This window comes from Chrysoperla carnea, chromosome 2, assembly GCF_905475395.1.
Source record: "Chrysoperla carnea chromosome 2, inChrCarn1.1, whole genome shotgun sequence".
NCBI lineage: Eukaryota > Metazoa > Arthropoda > Insecta > Neuroptera > Chrysopidae > Chrysoperla > Chrysoperla carnea.
In genome coordinates, this window is record NC_058338.1 from 15,600,437 (window position 1) to 15,614,787 (window position 14,351).

At 27.9% G+C, this 14,351-nt stretch overlaps 1 protein-coding gene across 1 annotated transcript; it reads right to left on the reverse strand.

The window, feature by feature from the left end:
- Window positions 1–12,857: 12,857 nt before the first annotated feature.
- Window positions 12,858–13,736, reverse strand: LOC123291680 (protein giant). Its single transcript, XM_044872049.1, has one exon. The coding sequence runs from the start codon at window positions 13,734–13,736 to the stop codon at window positions 12,858–12,860; it is 879 nt and encodes a 292-aa protein (XP_044727984.1).
- Between the last annotated feature and the right edge of the window lie 615 nt (window positions 13,737–14,351).

Here is a 14,351-nt window from a genome sequence, read left to right on the forward strand (position 1 = left end):
TGTGATTCTGCGATTTCCCAACTCGTGCTACGTAGGTACTCTTAGTGCAAATTTCGCATATACACGTTAATAATGATTTTACCCCACTTGTATCGTAAATAATTATTTGTTGTGTTCAAAAATATAAAGCTCATTTTAAAAAAGTTTTGATTTTGTTTTGAATAAAACATTTCAAATCAAATAAGCATCAATAAATAATCAAGATAACCAAAAAAATTGTTTTTCCCATCACAGCTTAGTGACAAAACAACTATTTGAACTACAATATTTTGTGCAAAATCATCGAATATTAGATTATTTTTATTTAATACAAATTTCTGTGAATGCAACATATTTATAAATGTGTGTGTCCGGAATTGAATTTGAAATTGAAGGGTAAAAATGAGACATTATTAGAAGGCAAAAGGCAGGTGATTGGTGAGTTGAGTTGAGTGTGTCCTGTGTATAAAATATTGAATTGGACAAAAGGATATTTTAATAGAAATACATATTGGACCACAGTGTATTGCGGTCAATTATTAAAAATAATAATGTCCATATTGAAATCTCCATTGGTCACTCATTCAATTATGGATTTTAACAAAAAAAAAAAAATTGTATTATATATTTTATAATATATGTATATATAATAGGCAGTCCATATAATATTATCTATAAATACATCTATAATGTAATATTGCTATATTATATTATGCTATATGACAGACAGGCTTCTGAATATTATCGATTTTGATTGAAATATGACAAAAAATTATATTAGACCTTCTGTTTATCTTCAGAGATAAACATTTCAAATCTTATCCTTTCAAGGTTTTGAAAATGATGACACAAAATATTATACATTTTATTGCATTTTTGATTTAGATAATTAAAGTGAACATAATTGAATGAACAGTTATTAACTCATTGAAATTAGCTGAAAATTATTCTGTTAAGAAACAAATCAAAAAATTTAATTTTGGGACGAAGTTTTGGTTTATTGCACGGTACATTCATATAAACCAAATGCGTGCTTTGTAGTCAAATAATGTGTTATTTTTAGCTTTACAATACCACGCAACTACAAAAATATTTAATATATTGTGTGCAAGTGCTGCATATAAATTGGATAATATAGATATCTCTCTTCAATCATCAATACTCTAACTATAGTCGTCTCTGTTCATGAAATGAACTCATATTTAAATTAAAATTTTGTGTTTATACCATCGACAACCTTATATTTTAATGGTATTATTATAAATTGCAAGATTGTCTAAATATTTTAGATATTTTTTTATCATACTCTCTAGATTTTCTGATATAGAAATATCCAATTGAAAAGGATAACCTATATGATTCATCATAAAATAATAATGAAAAGCCCGATGACCTAGAAATTTTTTGTGATTTTTGGAAACTTTGTTAATAGTTATATTGAATAATCATATCCAATATGCTTTATTTTTACCCATTTTCTTCTATTTCTGCTCTAGTTAGCAATTGCAAATTTCAGAGCGGTAGGTTGTTTTTAACGTTGAATTACTTATTACCATTATTTTGTAGTTTTTAGTATAAATTACTTGGCACATGTTGTTCATGTAAATGATTTCCTTGCACCTTCACCATTGATTACTTCGAGTCGTATTTTCGAATTCCGTTTTGATATCATAAGGTAGATAGTTTTGTATTACTTTATTTTCATCGATGCGCACTGACTTTATCTCTAACAGTATTTTCGATTGATAAACAAACCAGCCTTTATTAACGGTACAATCTATAAAATACACAACAAAATGAACTCTTTAAAAAGTAGAATTCTGACTCAATTCAAAATATAATCACAAATATATTGATGTATTGTTACGAACAACAAACAAAATATGTATATAATAAAAATTTGTAGGCGTTTGTGAGAAAACATCCTTACTTGAATAAAAAAAAAAATTATGATACAGTAACCTATTTTAATATTGTCCCAAGAATATCTAACTGTAAATATTACAATAAAATTATTTGAAAAGTGCAGTCAATAGTAGTCATCACCCAAACAACTTACTCAGAATTATGTACGTAATGTACAGTTATGACTAGTGAGCTGGTGGTATAAATTTTTGTATGATTCTATTTCTTTTTTTGTATTCATGTTAATGTTTTTGAGTTTATAATTCATTGATCGTGATCTTATTATGAATATTGATAATGATTTTGTAATATCTAAAATTTAGGCTTTTGGAAAAAGTACAAAAAGTACAAGAAGTTAAAAATTATGGGCAGGATTGAAAAATTTAGAACCCTGTTTCCATCATTTCTCAATATTTACAAATTACCTGACGATTTTATCAGTGTTATTTTATCATTAAATTTCCTTTAACTTTTTTCCTATAATCTTTCAACCACAGTTAAAAATAAGTTTTTAATTTTCACATTTCTCACATTTTATTTTTTCATTTCTTGGAGTAAATGTGAGAATTGCAAAAGCCCAATATATGTTTGTCATTGCTTTTTCCCTTACTGTATATAAAAACAGATATACTTTGTGTGTACGTATGCATGTGTGTTCCTATGTAGCACTGCGTGGGCAAATTTGGATAGTTCTTACGTTAATCGATTTTTCTTAATCTTGCGAAGATCACTGAAGATGTGGCAGTAATAAAAATTCAATATGGCGACCAATAGACCCCATATTATGAAAAAGATAAAAAGGAAAGTCGATGAACTTTATATCCGGATATTAAGTGAGGTCTCATTGATTAGGTATTGCAAAAAGTGTAAAATAACTAAATTAATTAAAATAATCAAGAAACCCGACTGCGTACAGTTAAACGCTTACTGTATACAAAAACAAAAAGGATAATAAAACGATATAACACCTTAATGATCCTTTTTACATCATTTCTGATTGGCGCTAAAATAATCCCTTAAATTTCCAAAAAAGTCTCTTACTTGTAAAAGTTGATACCTAATATACGAATAATAAAAATATAGTATATTAGATGGCTAGCCTAATCGATTTGTTCATATGCCTAAAAAACCACCAGCTCACAAACCATTATTAAATTATAGGGCAGGGTCGTTCGTTGGCTACATGTTGGCCCGGATTAAAAGCGTAAATAAAGAGAGATGTGCCATCGATTTTTGTATAAAAAGATGAACTGTGAAGTAAATTCTGAAACGGTAACCACAATTCAACCGACAACCCTTTTACCTGCCAATTGTTTGTTTACCTTTTGTAATATAACTTTATATGTATTTATTTTTTTTTGATAAATAAAAATATTAAATCCAGGTGACACGCGTTTATATACATAAGTGTATTGATCGGTTATACTCGTGTTTTTTTTAGATAGCCCATAATTTAAAATATCAAAGCAGATCTCTTAGTTGCAGAAAGTTAATTACGTCTATATAATATGGCTTAGTTTCACTCATTCCCGGACAATTTATTAGTACTTATTCAGGACCACTGTATCAAGTTATTGGAACAACCGTTTTACTACAGTAGTCACTTTGGAATTAGCTGCAGATGTACAAGAATTGAAATCAGATTATAGCTTATATAATGTAAGATGTACGAGACAGAGGCGGCTGATGGTGGCAAGAGGCTTAAAACAGTAAAAATTGGTACAAGTTTGAGAAGATCTTTGCCCAGTAGGGACTGTATCATCTCCTCGATGTTTACTAAATGCATTCCATGATAGAATCATCGAAATTGATAGGGATAAGGATTACAAGTAAATACGACAATTTTTAGCATATTAGAAGTCTCTGTTAATAGAAAGTAAGAAATTAAATATCGTGGAGTCCTCAAAAATATTGACATGGCTGCGAAAGTACAACTTGTGAGTTTCTTCCAAGGCAGAAGCTAGAAATTTTGTATCTCTAATCGTTCATTATAACACGATTTATACGGTTTTACACTAAAACCAGATTTACTCTAAGCGCCACCCTCGGGCAACGACAAAAAATGCCGCTCTAACTTTTTTCAGCTAGTTCTGATACAATAAAATACATATATAATTTGAATTGATGGGAAAAATTCCTCGCAAACCTTTTTTATTGATGCTACATGCTTAAGAATTCGTCATTATTTTAGAAAGCGTATGAATCAGTATTTAAAAATTATACATTTGGTTGAAGTTTTGTTTGTGAAATTCAAAAGTATCACAATTTCTCCGATCAATTAACTGCTCCCAAAATTTGCCACCTGGGCCCGTGGCCCATGTATAAATTCTTTGGATGTATAAATTATTTCATGGATCTAATGGCTGAGCGTTTTCACAAAACAAGAATATATATGTGTGAATAAGTCTTTATAAAACTTTATGAAAATCTATGTATTTCTAACCCACAATAATTACGATTCACCATTACGGCAGCTAAAGGATTCAACCAAAAATATGTAACCAAACCTATAATTTTATTAAATAAGGACCAATATATGAGGATTATTGATTATTTTATCCTTGTCCTTATTTACTATGTACCAAATATTACAGCAAATTTTATAATAAATATTTGTGTAAAGATTTGGATGTTCCCACACTAATAATACTTTAGATAAAAGTATATTTGCAATGACTTGTCCCAGTATTATTATATTATGGCTGGCTGACTACTACAGCAAAAAAATATTGTTAAAATCTTAATACTTTTTGTCAATATTGAATGTCCAAAAATATTACTTGTAACAATAATATACAATATTATTTGTATTGGTCAATATTTTTGTGTTTACCATTTTGAAGTTTATTCTTTAATACTGAAAAGAAATATGAATTTTTGAGAAAAAAAATTGTCGTGGGATACATCTTAATTTTTTGTTTAACTCTTTTTTGGTTCCCAAGGAAACCATAATCATGGATTATCATCATGAAGTGATGAAAAATAGACCACAAGCTAAATACCTAACAAAATTATTAACGTTATTACGTCCTATTGGACAGCTGTCTTGTATAGCAAAATTTTCAGTAGCGAAGTGTTTTCTTTCACGAACATCGGAAAAATGTTTTATTTCACCCGAAAGTTTAAAATCACCCACTTTTGTTACTTTAACAGGAAGATAAATTATTTTGTCAAACAGATAATTTTTCAAGACTACCGAATTGTTGAAATACCATGTATAGACAGTATTGATGACGCAATCGTTTTTTGATGTCACGTTAGTAAAGAAAGAAATCCACTCTTAGATAGCCACACATTCATATTTGATATTCCCATATAATACATACTATAAAATTTACACCTAATTTGAGCGATCGTGAGTAAACAGTGATGTTTGCAATAAAATGTTTCAAACAAAACTTTTCTTTTATCTCTAATGGTTTACAAGATGGGTCCTACGGACCCAAGACCCAATTGACCTATGTTGCTCATTCTCACGAACTCGATCTCACTTTTTACGCCCTAAGCAAGCTATAAAAATGATATTGAAATGATATTCAGCATGATATCTCTTTTCGTTTTTTATTTATCGTGATGACATACAGACAGACTATAGACAGACAGACAGACTAATTAGGTGATTTTATGAACACCTATACCAAAATTTTTTTCGTAGCATCAATATTTTTAAGCGTTACAAACTTGGGACTAAACTTAATATACCTTGATATATATATCATATGTACATGGTATAATAAATGTGGTGAAATAATTATTGTTGTTCAAGAACTGCTTGCTCTTAGTTAAGCTTTACAGCCCCCTAAATTAAAAACTGGGCCAATATTATTCATAATTTAAAACGAATTTTGTGTTTACTTAAAAATAAGTAAAATATGTGTTAACTAACAACAGTAGTATGTATGCATATAAAAGATTTATGTAAAATTCTTTGAAGACACAGTTGGAGACATTTCAGAACAATTCAATAATCACAATGAATATATTTAAATATTGATTTTTAAATCAATATGATTTATTACATCACCATAATCTCATTCAATATATAATTGTAGAGTTATCTAATTTGTATTGCATATCGATATTATTATTAGTTATTTAACAATTCAAAAAATATCTGGCGTATCAAAGTAATTTAAAAGTATGTGTTTTTATTTACAGTGGCTTTATCTCAAAAATTACTTAATTGAATACATTCATGGATTCAATATTTGAATTTGAATCATTTTTGATGTCAAAGTAAGTGAGTAAATTTTCAAAAAACAACCGAAAACAAATAATTGACTGAGTTAATTATTGAAATACCATGTATAGATAGTGTTGATTACTCTATCACATTACACATATACCTATACATGTCACACATACATAACTGATAATCTCATATTAATACATAATATAAAATTTGCATCTAATGTGTGCCCTCATGAGAAAACTGTGATGTTTACAAAAAAATGTTTCAAACATAAGTTGTTTATTTTTTTATAAGGAACATTTTTTACATTTAAACTTTTGTTCTATCTCTAACGGATTACAAGATGGGTCCTACGGACTCAAGACACAATTGACCTATGTTGCTCATTTATGAGCTCGAACTCACTTTTTACGTCCTGAGTACGCTGTATTAATTTCAGCTTGATATCTTTTTTTCGTTTTTGAGTTATCGTGTTCACAGACGAACGGACGGATGGACGGAAAACTGAGAAAGGACTAATAAGGTGATTTTATGAACACCTATACCAAAATTTTGTACGTAGCATCAATATTTTTAAGCGTTGCAAACTTGGGACTAAAATTAGTATACCTTGATATATATTACATACATACATGGTTTAAAAAGAGCTAGACAAAAACGATCTTAGAAAGACAATTCCAATATCACTTCTCGACTCCACCAATTTTCAAAAAATTGAATATTAATTTGTATTGTAAATACGGATAATAAAATGACCATCTTTCAGTATTTTTCCATAATATCCAAGTTTTAAAGGTATTTCGGTAATAGCTCAAGGAAGAATTTATTAATTTGTATCGACCAATGTACGGAATATTAATTTTCAACCCTTATTTCGAATATTACAACCCTTTCAATCATGCATTATGTCCACTCTATACACAACAATGTTTATATAATAAGCTATACAGTGACGTAGTGATATGTTTGTTACACACCAAAAACACTATTGGACAATCCACATAGGATAGTTTTTAGGTAGGCATTTATATTATTGATTAAATTCACACGGAAGCGGAAGGGATGAGATGATATATAGGAAGGAATTATTGCAATGAAGGGTTTACGTATTTGTGAGGATTTAATATCAATCAAAATTAAATAATATTTACCCCCTGTGCAATTTTTCATTTGTTCATTGCATCCCCCGTGGGCTACCACAATATTCGTATAAACTACCATATGATTCAACGGTATATATATCGTACAGTATAATATGTAACGGGTAATATTTATAGGGTTTGTCCTTGTCAAGGTTATCTGAGAAAGGGTTAATAATTATTATGCTATATTCGTTGTGTGCGTAGTCATGGTAGGGATAATAAAATCGATGCCAGCGCTTTAAGTGAAAAATTTTGGAGATAAAGTGGGCTGTTATGACTAATTTGCAATTATTTACATGTTAATGATATAGAAACTGTCAAATTAAAATGATTGAAAAACACTAATTAATTAAACTTAATGCATTAAAAATTGTGAAAATAAGAAATCAAATTGTACAAATATTATTTTTCAAATGTTAATTATCGTAATTATTTATTTAAATTTGTGAAACAAGAATATTAAATTTTAAATGTAAGTTTTCAATGCAATCCACACAATTATATATGCATCCATTAATTCTATAATTAAAGTAGTGTATCGTTGTCATGGAAACGAAATTCACGCTCGGAGCGAATACAATGAAATAAGATGAACGTTGTTATATATGACATACAGACACATAAAATATTTGTTTATATATTGTCTTGAATGGTATATTTATAAATTGCAGTGGAACCTGGTTAAGTGAGACATCAAAGGACCTGCAAATTTGTCTCACTTATAAGGGTATTCCACTTATCCAGTGTCTCAGATATCCTGGTATAAATAAATATCTGTCTCATTTACAGAGGTTTCCATTCGTACAGGTCAGAATATAGGTGATTTTTAATTATAGAGGTGCGATTATTAAATAAAATAGCGTATTATCAAAGCACAAACGGTAATAAAGGTAAGGCTGTTTATGTTCTGGATATTCTGATTTCCCTTATCCTTGTCCAGAACCATGTGATTGAATTTTATCTTTATACTGAATTAATCTGCAAAGAGTTTTGTCACATTAAATTCGACACAGACTTCATCGCGTGTCTTCCCACTTTCATAAATGGATGCTAACTTCAGTTTTTCACGTACTGATAACGATTTGAGCTTTTGTTTTGATAGTTTCAAATATACATCCTTAGAATAGTAAATCAAAACTAAAACTGAAGGTCATCGAGGCTCAAAATTTAGAAGAGGAATAAGAATAAGTAAACAAACAAAACGATGTTATCTCTGTTCTCAGTTACAGAGGTTAATGCATATAAAATTCACTCGCTGTCTCAGTTATAGAGGTAACTATGGCGATAAAATCGAAAGAACGAATCCCAGATATAGAGGTTTGCTTCGTTCCACTAATAGAGGTAATTCACTGGCAAAATGTTGGGACCTCAGCATGAGTTCCAGTTATGGACGTTTCTCATTTATCCAGGTCCCACTTAACCAAGTTCTACTGTATATTCGTTGAGTGCATAAAGTGCTCTCATTGATTGCAGAAGAAAAAAAATATTACACCCATTTTTTAAAAATGTAACCACTAAAAAGTTTGTAATCAATTGATAAGAGCCAAAAAAATGCATTTAAGTTTTTCATTCGACGAAATTTGATTAAAACGCTCGAATATTAATAATAATTAATTTCTCTATGGCCATGACGTCAGTTGGATGATTAACCAAAGGTGAGGAATATCGGTATCTTTTGTACGTTAAAAATTCAAATATTTGTGTTCCAAAACAGTTTCGAGCTCAAAGTTGGTGGAAATTGACCATACTAAAAGTTTCGTCAAAATATCAGTTCGTCTGATTATTTATTTAAAAATAAAAGTTATCGAGTCAGATCCACCATAGTTTGTTCCTTAATTAATTCATCTAATCTATGAAATAAGTAAAGAAAAAAGAAGACATAAAATATTCAATACCAAGATCATTCATAAGAAAATGAGTGTAATTCACCCCTAGAATTCGAGATAACAAATATATGGTGACCATATAACTGTATATGGTCACTGGTCAGTGGTATGTAATTATTATATATGAATCAGAAAGAATTGATAATAATCTTTAATAATATTTCATAAGGGTTGAATAAGTATACTTATTGATTGAGTCATCGATATAAATATAATAAATTTATTTCATATAAATAGTAAAGCAAATATTGATTTTATAAACAGGAAATGAATTCAATTTGCAACAACACATTCACATTGACATATTTTTAGAAAAACAAAAAAATTAATTTCTGCAAATTGATTTTTTTATCCTTAAAAAAAATCAGATAAAAAGTAGATAACGTTTTTAAACAAAACATTAAGTAACTTTTTTTTTCTCGTAAGGATTAGTAATTAAAATATCTCAAAAATGTTTTGTTTGTATCTAGTAAGTCTAACTTTCTATTTTTATGTTTTTTTTTTTGTAAAAAGCATTTTTCATATTCATTCAAAAAAATAAAAATAAAAATATGTTAAGGATTTAGGAAAGTAATTAACATTTTTGTTTAAAAAAACATAATTTTTTTGTAAGGTAATTAGAATTAATTAGTTTTTCTAATAAATTATTTAAGGATTAATTACTCTAATTGATATGTATATTTAAGTATAAAATAAATGAATGAATTTGAAAAGATTGACACTTAAATTATACATTAAAGTCTGTATCAAATCCGGTAGTTCTGATTTTTCGCAGACTTGTTTACGATGTTGGCCCAATGAACAATCCATGTTTGTAAACTCGAGCGCCGAACGAAATTTTGTCAAAAATGGACAAATCCGTGAAAATTTCTGATTTTGGCGGTTATAACCCTAAAGGACTAGTTTTACCTAAACTCTAAAAGGAAGAATCTTTTATTAGACCAAATTTGCTACACTATGAGACTAGAATGGACTCTCTAACGCAATACTTTCCGAGATAAGGCCTTTCAATGTTTATATCAGAGCTTATTGGTTGGTTTCTTTTGAATTCGATTGTACATACCTACAACTGATTAATTACATTTAATCATGAACTTACCTATAATTTATAAATTGATTTATAGAATAAAAGATCAATTATAAGTTGATTAGTGTAATTTTATTTATTTTTACCCAAAAAAGTTTTATTCTAGATAGGTGTACGTACATTCAGTAAAAATTTCTTTACAAAATTTTTAAAAGAGCTTTGAAAAAATTGACTAAAACAAAATGATAAAATCAAAAATTTCGCCACAAACTCCATCAAATGATAAACCATGCTACTGTAAAATGATTAGATTTTATTTGCATATTTTTCGTATTTACGGTATATTTCCATATGAATGGTCTCACATAAATAACGCATGCACATTTACTAAATCCAAATTTTGGCATTATTATAGCATATTCACAGTAATATTACCAATCATAAATTTAATTCAAACTTTAATATTAAATTTTAAATCTGGAACATTAATAAATATTTTAATAATATTATACAAATCAATCGTCCCAATTTTAGCGATTTTAGTTCATATAATGGTTTTATTTATAATTACAAAAACTGTTTGCGATCAACATAATTATATTTATCAATTATATAATGCAAATATAATATGTGTTAAATCAATGAAACATGTTAAATATATGTTAGCATTTTCAATTTTAACACAAATAATTTATATAATCACTAATTTAATTATACATATATTTTATTATTTCAAATATAATATAATTTTATTAAATTTAATAATTTTTATTGATTATACTGTGAATTTATTTCCAATAATTTTATGCACTTATGTTTGTTTTAATTTAATATTAATTTTAGAGATTAATTCATGTTATAAAAATATTTTAATTAATCTATTACAAATTAATTTTAATAAATTTAATATTTTTATAAAAATTAATTTAATTTTTAATTTATTTCATATATATTTTCAATGTAATTATAAACGTTTTCATAAACAATTTCATGTAACATGTGTTAATCGTATAATATTTTTAATGGAATTATATAAATTATTGATATTAAATTTATTTAATAAATATATTTCAAAGAATTGTTTTTTATATTGTATTATAATTTGTGGTACAATATTTGTGCATACAATTTTATTTACATATATAACAGTGATTATATTATTTAAATCAACGGTTCTTGTATATAATGAAAATTTAATGTTTTTAATATTTAATATAATCAATTCTGTATTGTATGTGATCAATTTGGTATGGATATTATTTTTGGGATCTTTGTTAGAAGTTGAGGTGAGTTCATATTAAGTAATATTTTCAATGTCACGGCTAAGAATATTGAGCTATTTGGCTGGAAAAACTGCTTTATTAAACTGTTATGTTAAAATTATGGACATAATACTTTTAATAAGGCACAGTTTGGTATAATTAACACCTCGAAACGTCATATTAGCAGTGCGTATGCGACAACCAGAAGCTTAGAATCTAACTACGATAACTAGCTCAAACTGGGTTTCAGCTGTCTCTGAATAAATAAAAAGTGTAATGAACGAATTATCTAAAACGTACTGCTTTAATGATCTAATGATTCCATAGGACACTGCATTTTGAAGAATTAAGCCGACTTAGGACTCCTATATTGACTGCTTTCGAACTTTCACAATCTTAAAGGGCTCTTTATTCCACACATGAAATGATGACCAAATTTAAATGACGCTTTGTTTGATCTTTTTTTAATTGATATTGTAATTTTTATTTCAGTCTGCAAATGTTTTGAACATTTTACATGTATATTTATCCACAATTAAGGACAACTCAAATAAATTTGAGTTATTGCAAATTCGTATGCTTATGACAACAATTAAAAATAATCCATTATATTTTGTGATGGAAGCAGATAAATACACTTTGGAAATATTACCATCGGTAAGAATATCTTTTTTTCTAATTTGCCGTATTTTTCTAACGATTAGACAGGCAATAGGTACTGAAGATTTGGGAAGATCTTTCAAATAAAATTTTATTAATTTTATGAAGGAAATACGTTGTTTAAAGGGATTATGCGAAAAAAATATCCGTAGCATTTACCTAACACCCTGTACCAGACTTAAAGATACATTTATTCAGAGCTTAAGTTATTATCAAACCACGCTGGGATGCTTCTTTTTTTCATGTTCGAAAACAAAAAAATTAGAAAAATACGGTTAAAAAAAATTATGCTTTTTTTTATTAACAATTTTCTAAAATTTTCAGTTAGCGGGTAATGTTTTGACATACATTTTAGTTGCTTTACAATTTCGATCACCAACGGAAGATTAATTTAAAATTATGATGTCAAATGGAAAACAGTTGCAAATAAATTAAAAAAAAAAAAATTAAAAATAGAAAAAATATATATTTAAAAATTTTCATACATTGTATTTTGTTTTTAATTGTCTTAATATAGACACTCAAATCAGTCTTGAATTAATTATTGTATAAGTTAATTAATTAAAAAATATTTACAAAATTTACAAAAAAAATATTCTTTAAGGTTATTCGATCAATATTTATCGACTCTTCAGTGCTTTTCTTACTTAAAAGCATATCTTAAACTCGAATAAGTGATCTAATATCCTTAATGAGAAACTGCACAGCAGAAATATATTCTATTTACAAAAAAATACTTAAAAAAATAAATGACCAGAAAATCGAAATCACGAGTTATCTTACGAAAACATCCCTTTTCCAAAATTAATTATTCACGTTAATTAATGTTCTCAATTCATTTAATTCATCGCGTAAAGCAGCACATTCAATTTTCAAACGCATATTTTCATGTTCCAAAAATGCAGCACGAATTGCAATTTCATCTTCTTTAGCTCGGCGAGCATCACGTGATCGTTTTGCTGCTTCATTATTTTTTCTTCGGCGTTCCCAGTATGCGGCATCTTTTTCCCCTTGTGTGTTACTATCGGAAGAATTATGCTCTGAATTTCGAGAATTTCGTCGCATTTTTGGATTTGTTACACCTGGAATGATATTGTTATTATTGTTATTAACTTGTGCCAACATTCGACGTCGAAATTCAGTATAAGACTCTTGTGATTCTTGATTTAATAATAATTCACGCCCATGTCCAGCCATATCATTTGCTAATATCATTGTTGGATCTTTTGGGTATGCTTTAAACGGACGCGTTGTGCATTTGATTAATCCATTATTTGGTCTAAAACCGTTAAATAGCGACGCAACTGCTAGGCTATTCGGTGATACCATTGTGTTTGGTATCATAGTTGTATCTGCTACTGCCATCATGGGTGGTTGCGATCGTGATTTGATTTCATCCATAGAAGATTCAACAAAATCGCGTTTTGGTGATGTTGGACTCCGATTTTGAACAGGGATCTCTTGTTTAATGTGAGTTTGTTGCATTAAATACGCAGGATACGATTGATGATTAAGTAAATATGGCGTTACAGGATAATTTATTTGCGGTGTCGTGTTAGGACTTTCCCGAATTCGATTTGGGGATGGTGTCGCAGGTAATGTTGTGGAACCAGATCGACGAACACATAAATCCAAAACCATATTATCAGACGATTCTTCGATTGATGTTTGACGACAGTCCATTGGATGATTGGGTATTGTTGTAGACATATCAATGCCACCATGGTCCGAAATTGGACTGCTTTCTGGTGTACAATATGCAGTATTCTATAAACAAAAGAAATTTAATTTAGAAATTTTTTTATATCTTTTAAAAACTCTAGGGTATAGTTTGACGAGATATCGTCGGACTAACTAATTTAGAGATTTAGAATTCTTCGCTAAATAAAACCAAGTCTAATAATATTGTAAGTTTTAAATAATAATAATAAATATTGCAAAACTTAGTTTTTTTTCTCAACTAAATTAAAATTTTCTGATTTAAAAACCAAAAGCAACTATATTCTCGAATGTGGGAAGTGTTAAATTATAGATGTCCACAGAATATATTAGTATGAAGCGATTTAAAACATTCCAAATTTTATTTAACTATAATTTCAAAACAATATTCTTGTTTAATTTTATGACAATTTTTTCCCAAAAAATTATTTTATTTCGGAACAAAACGTATAGAAATTTTTAACTGAAAATAATTAATAAAATCAACCCGAATTTAATAATAAATAATTGGATCTCCATAAATTAACACAATATAACAAAATAAAAACACTTAAAAAATAACAATTATCGCACAAAAAA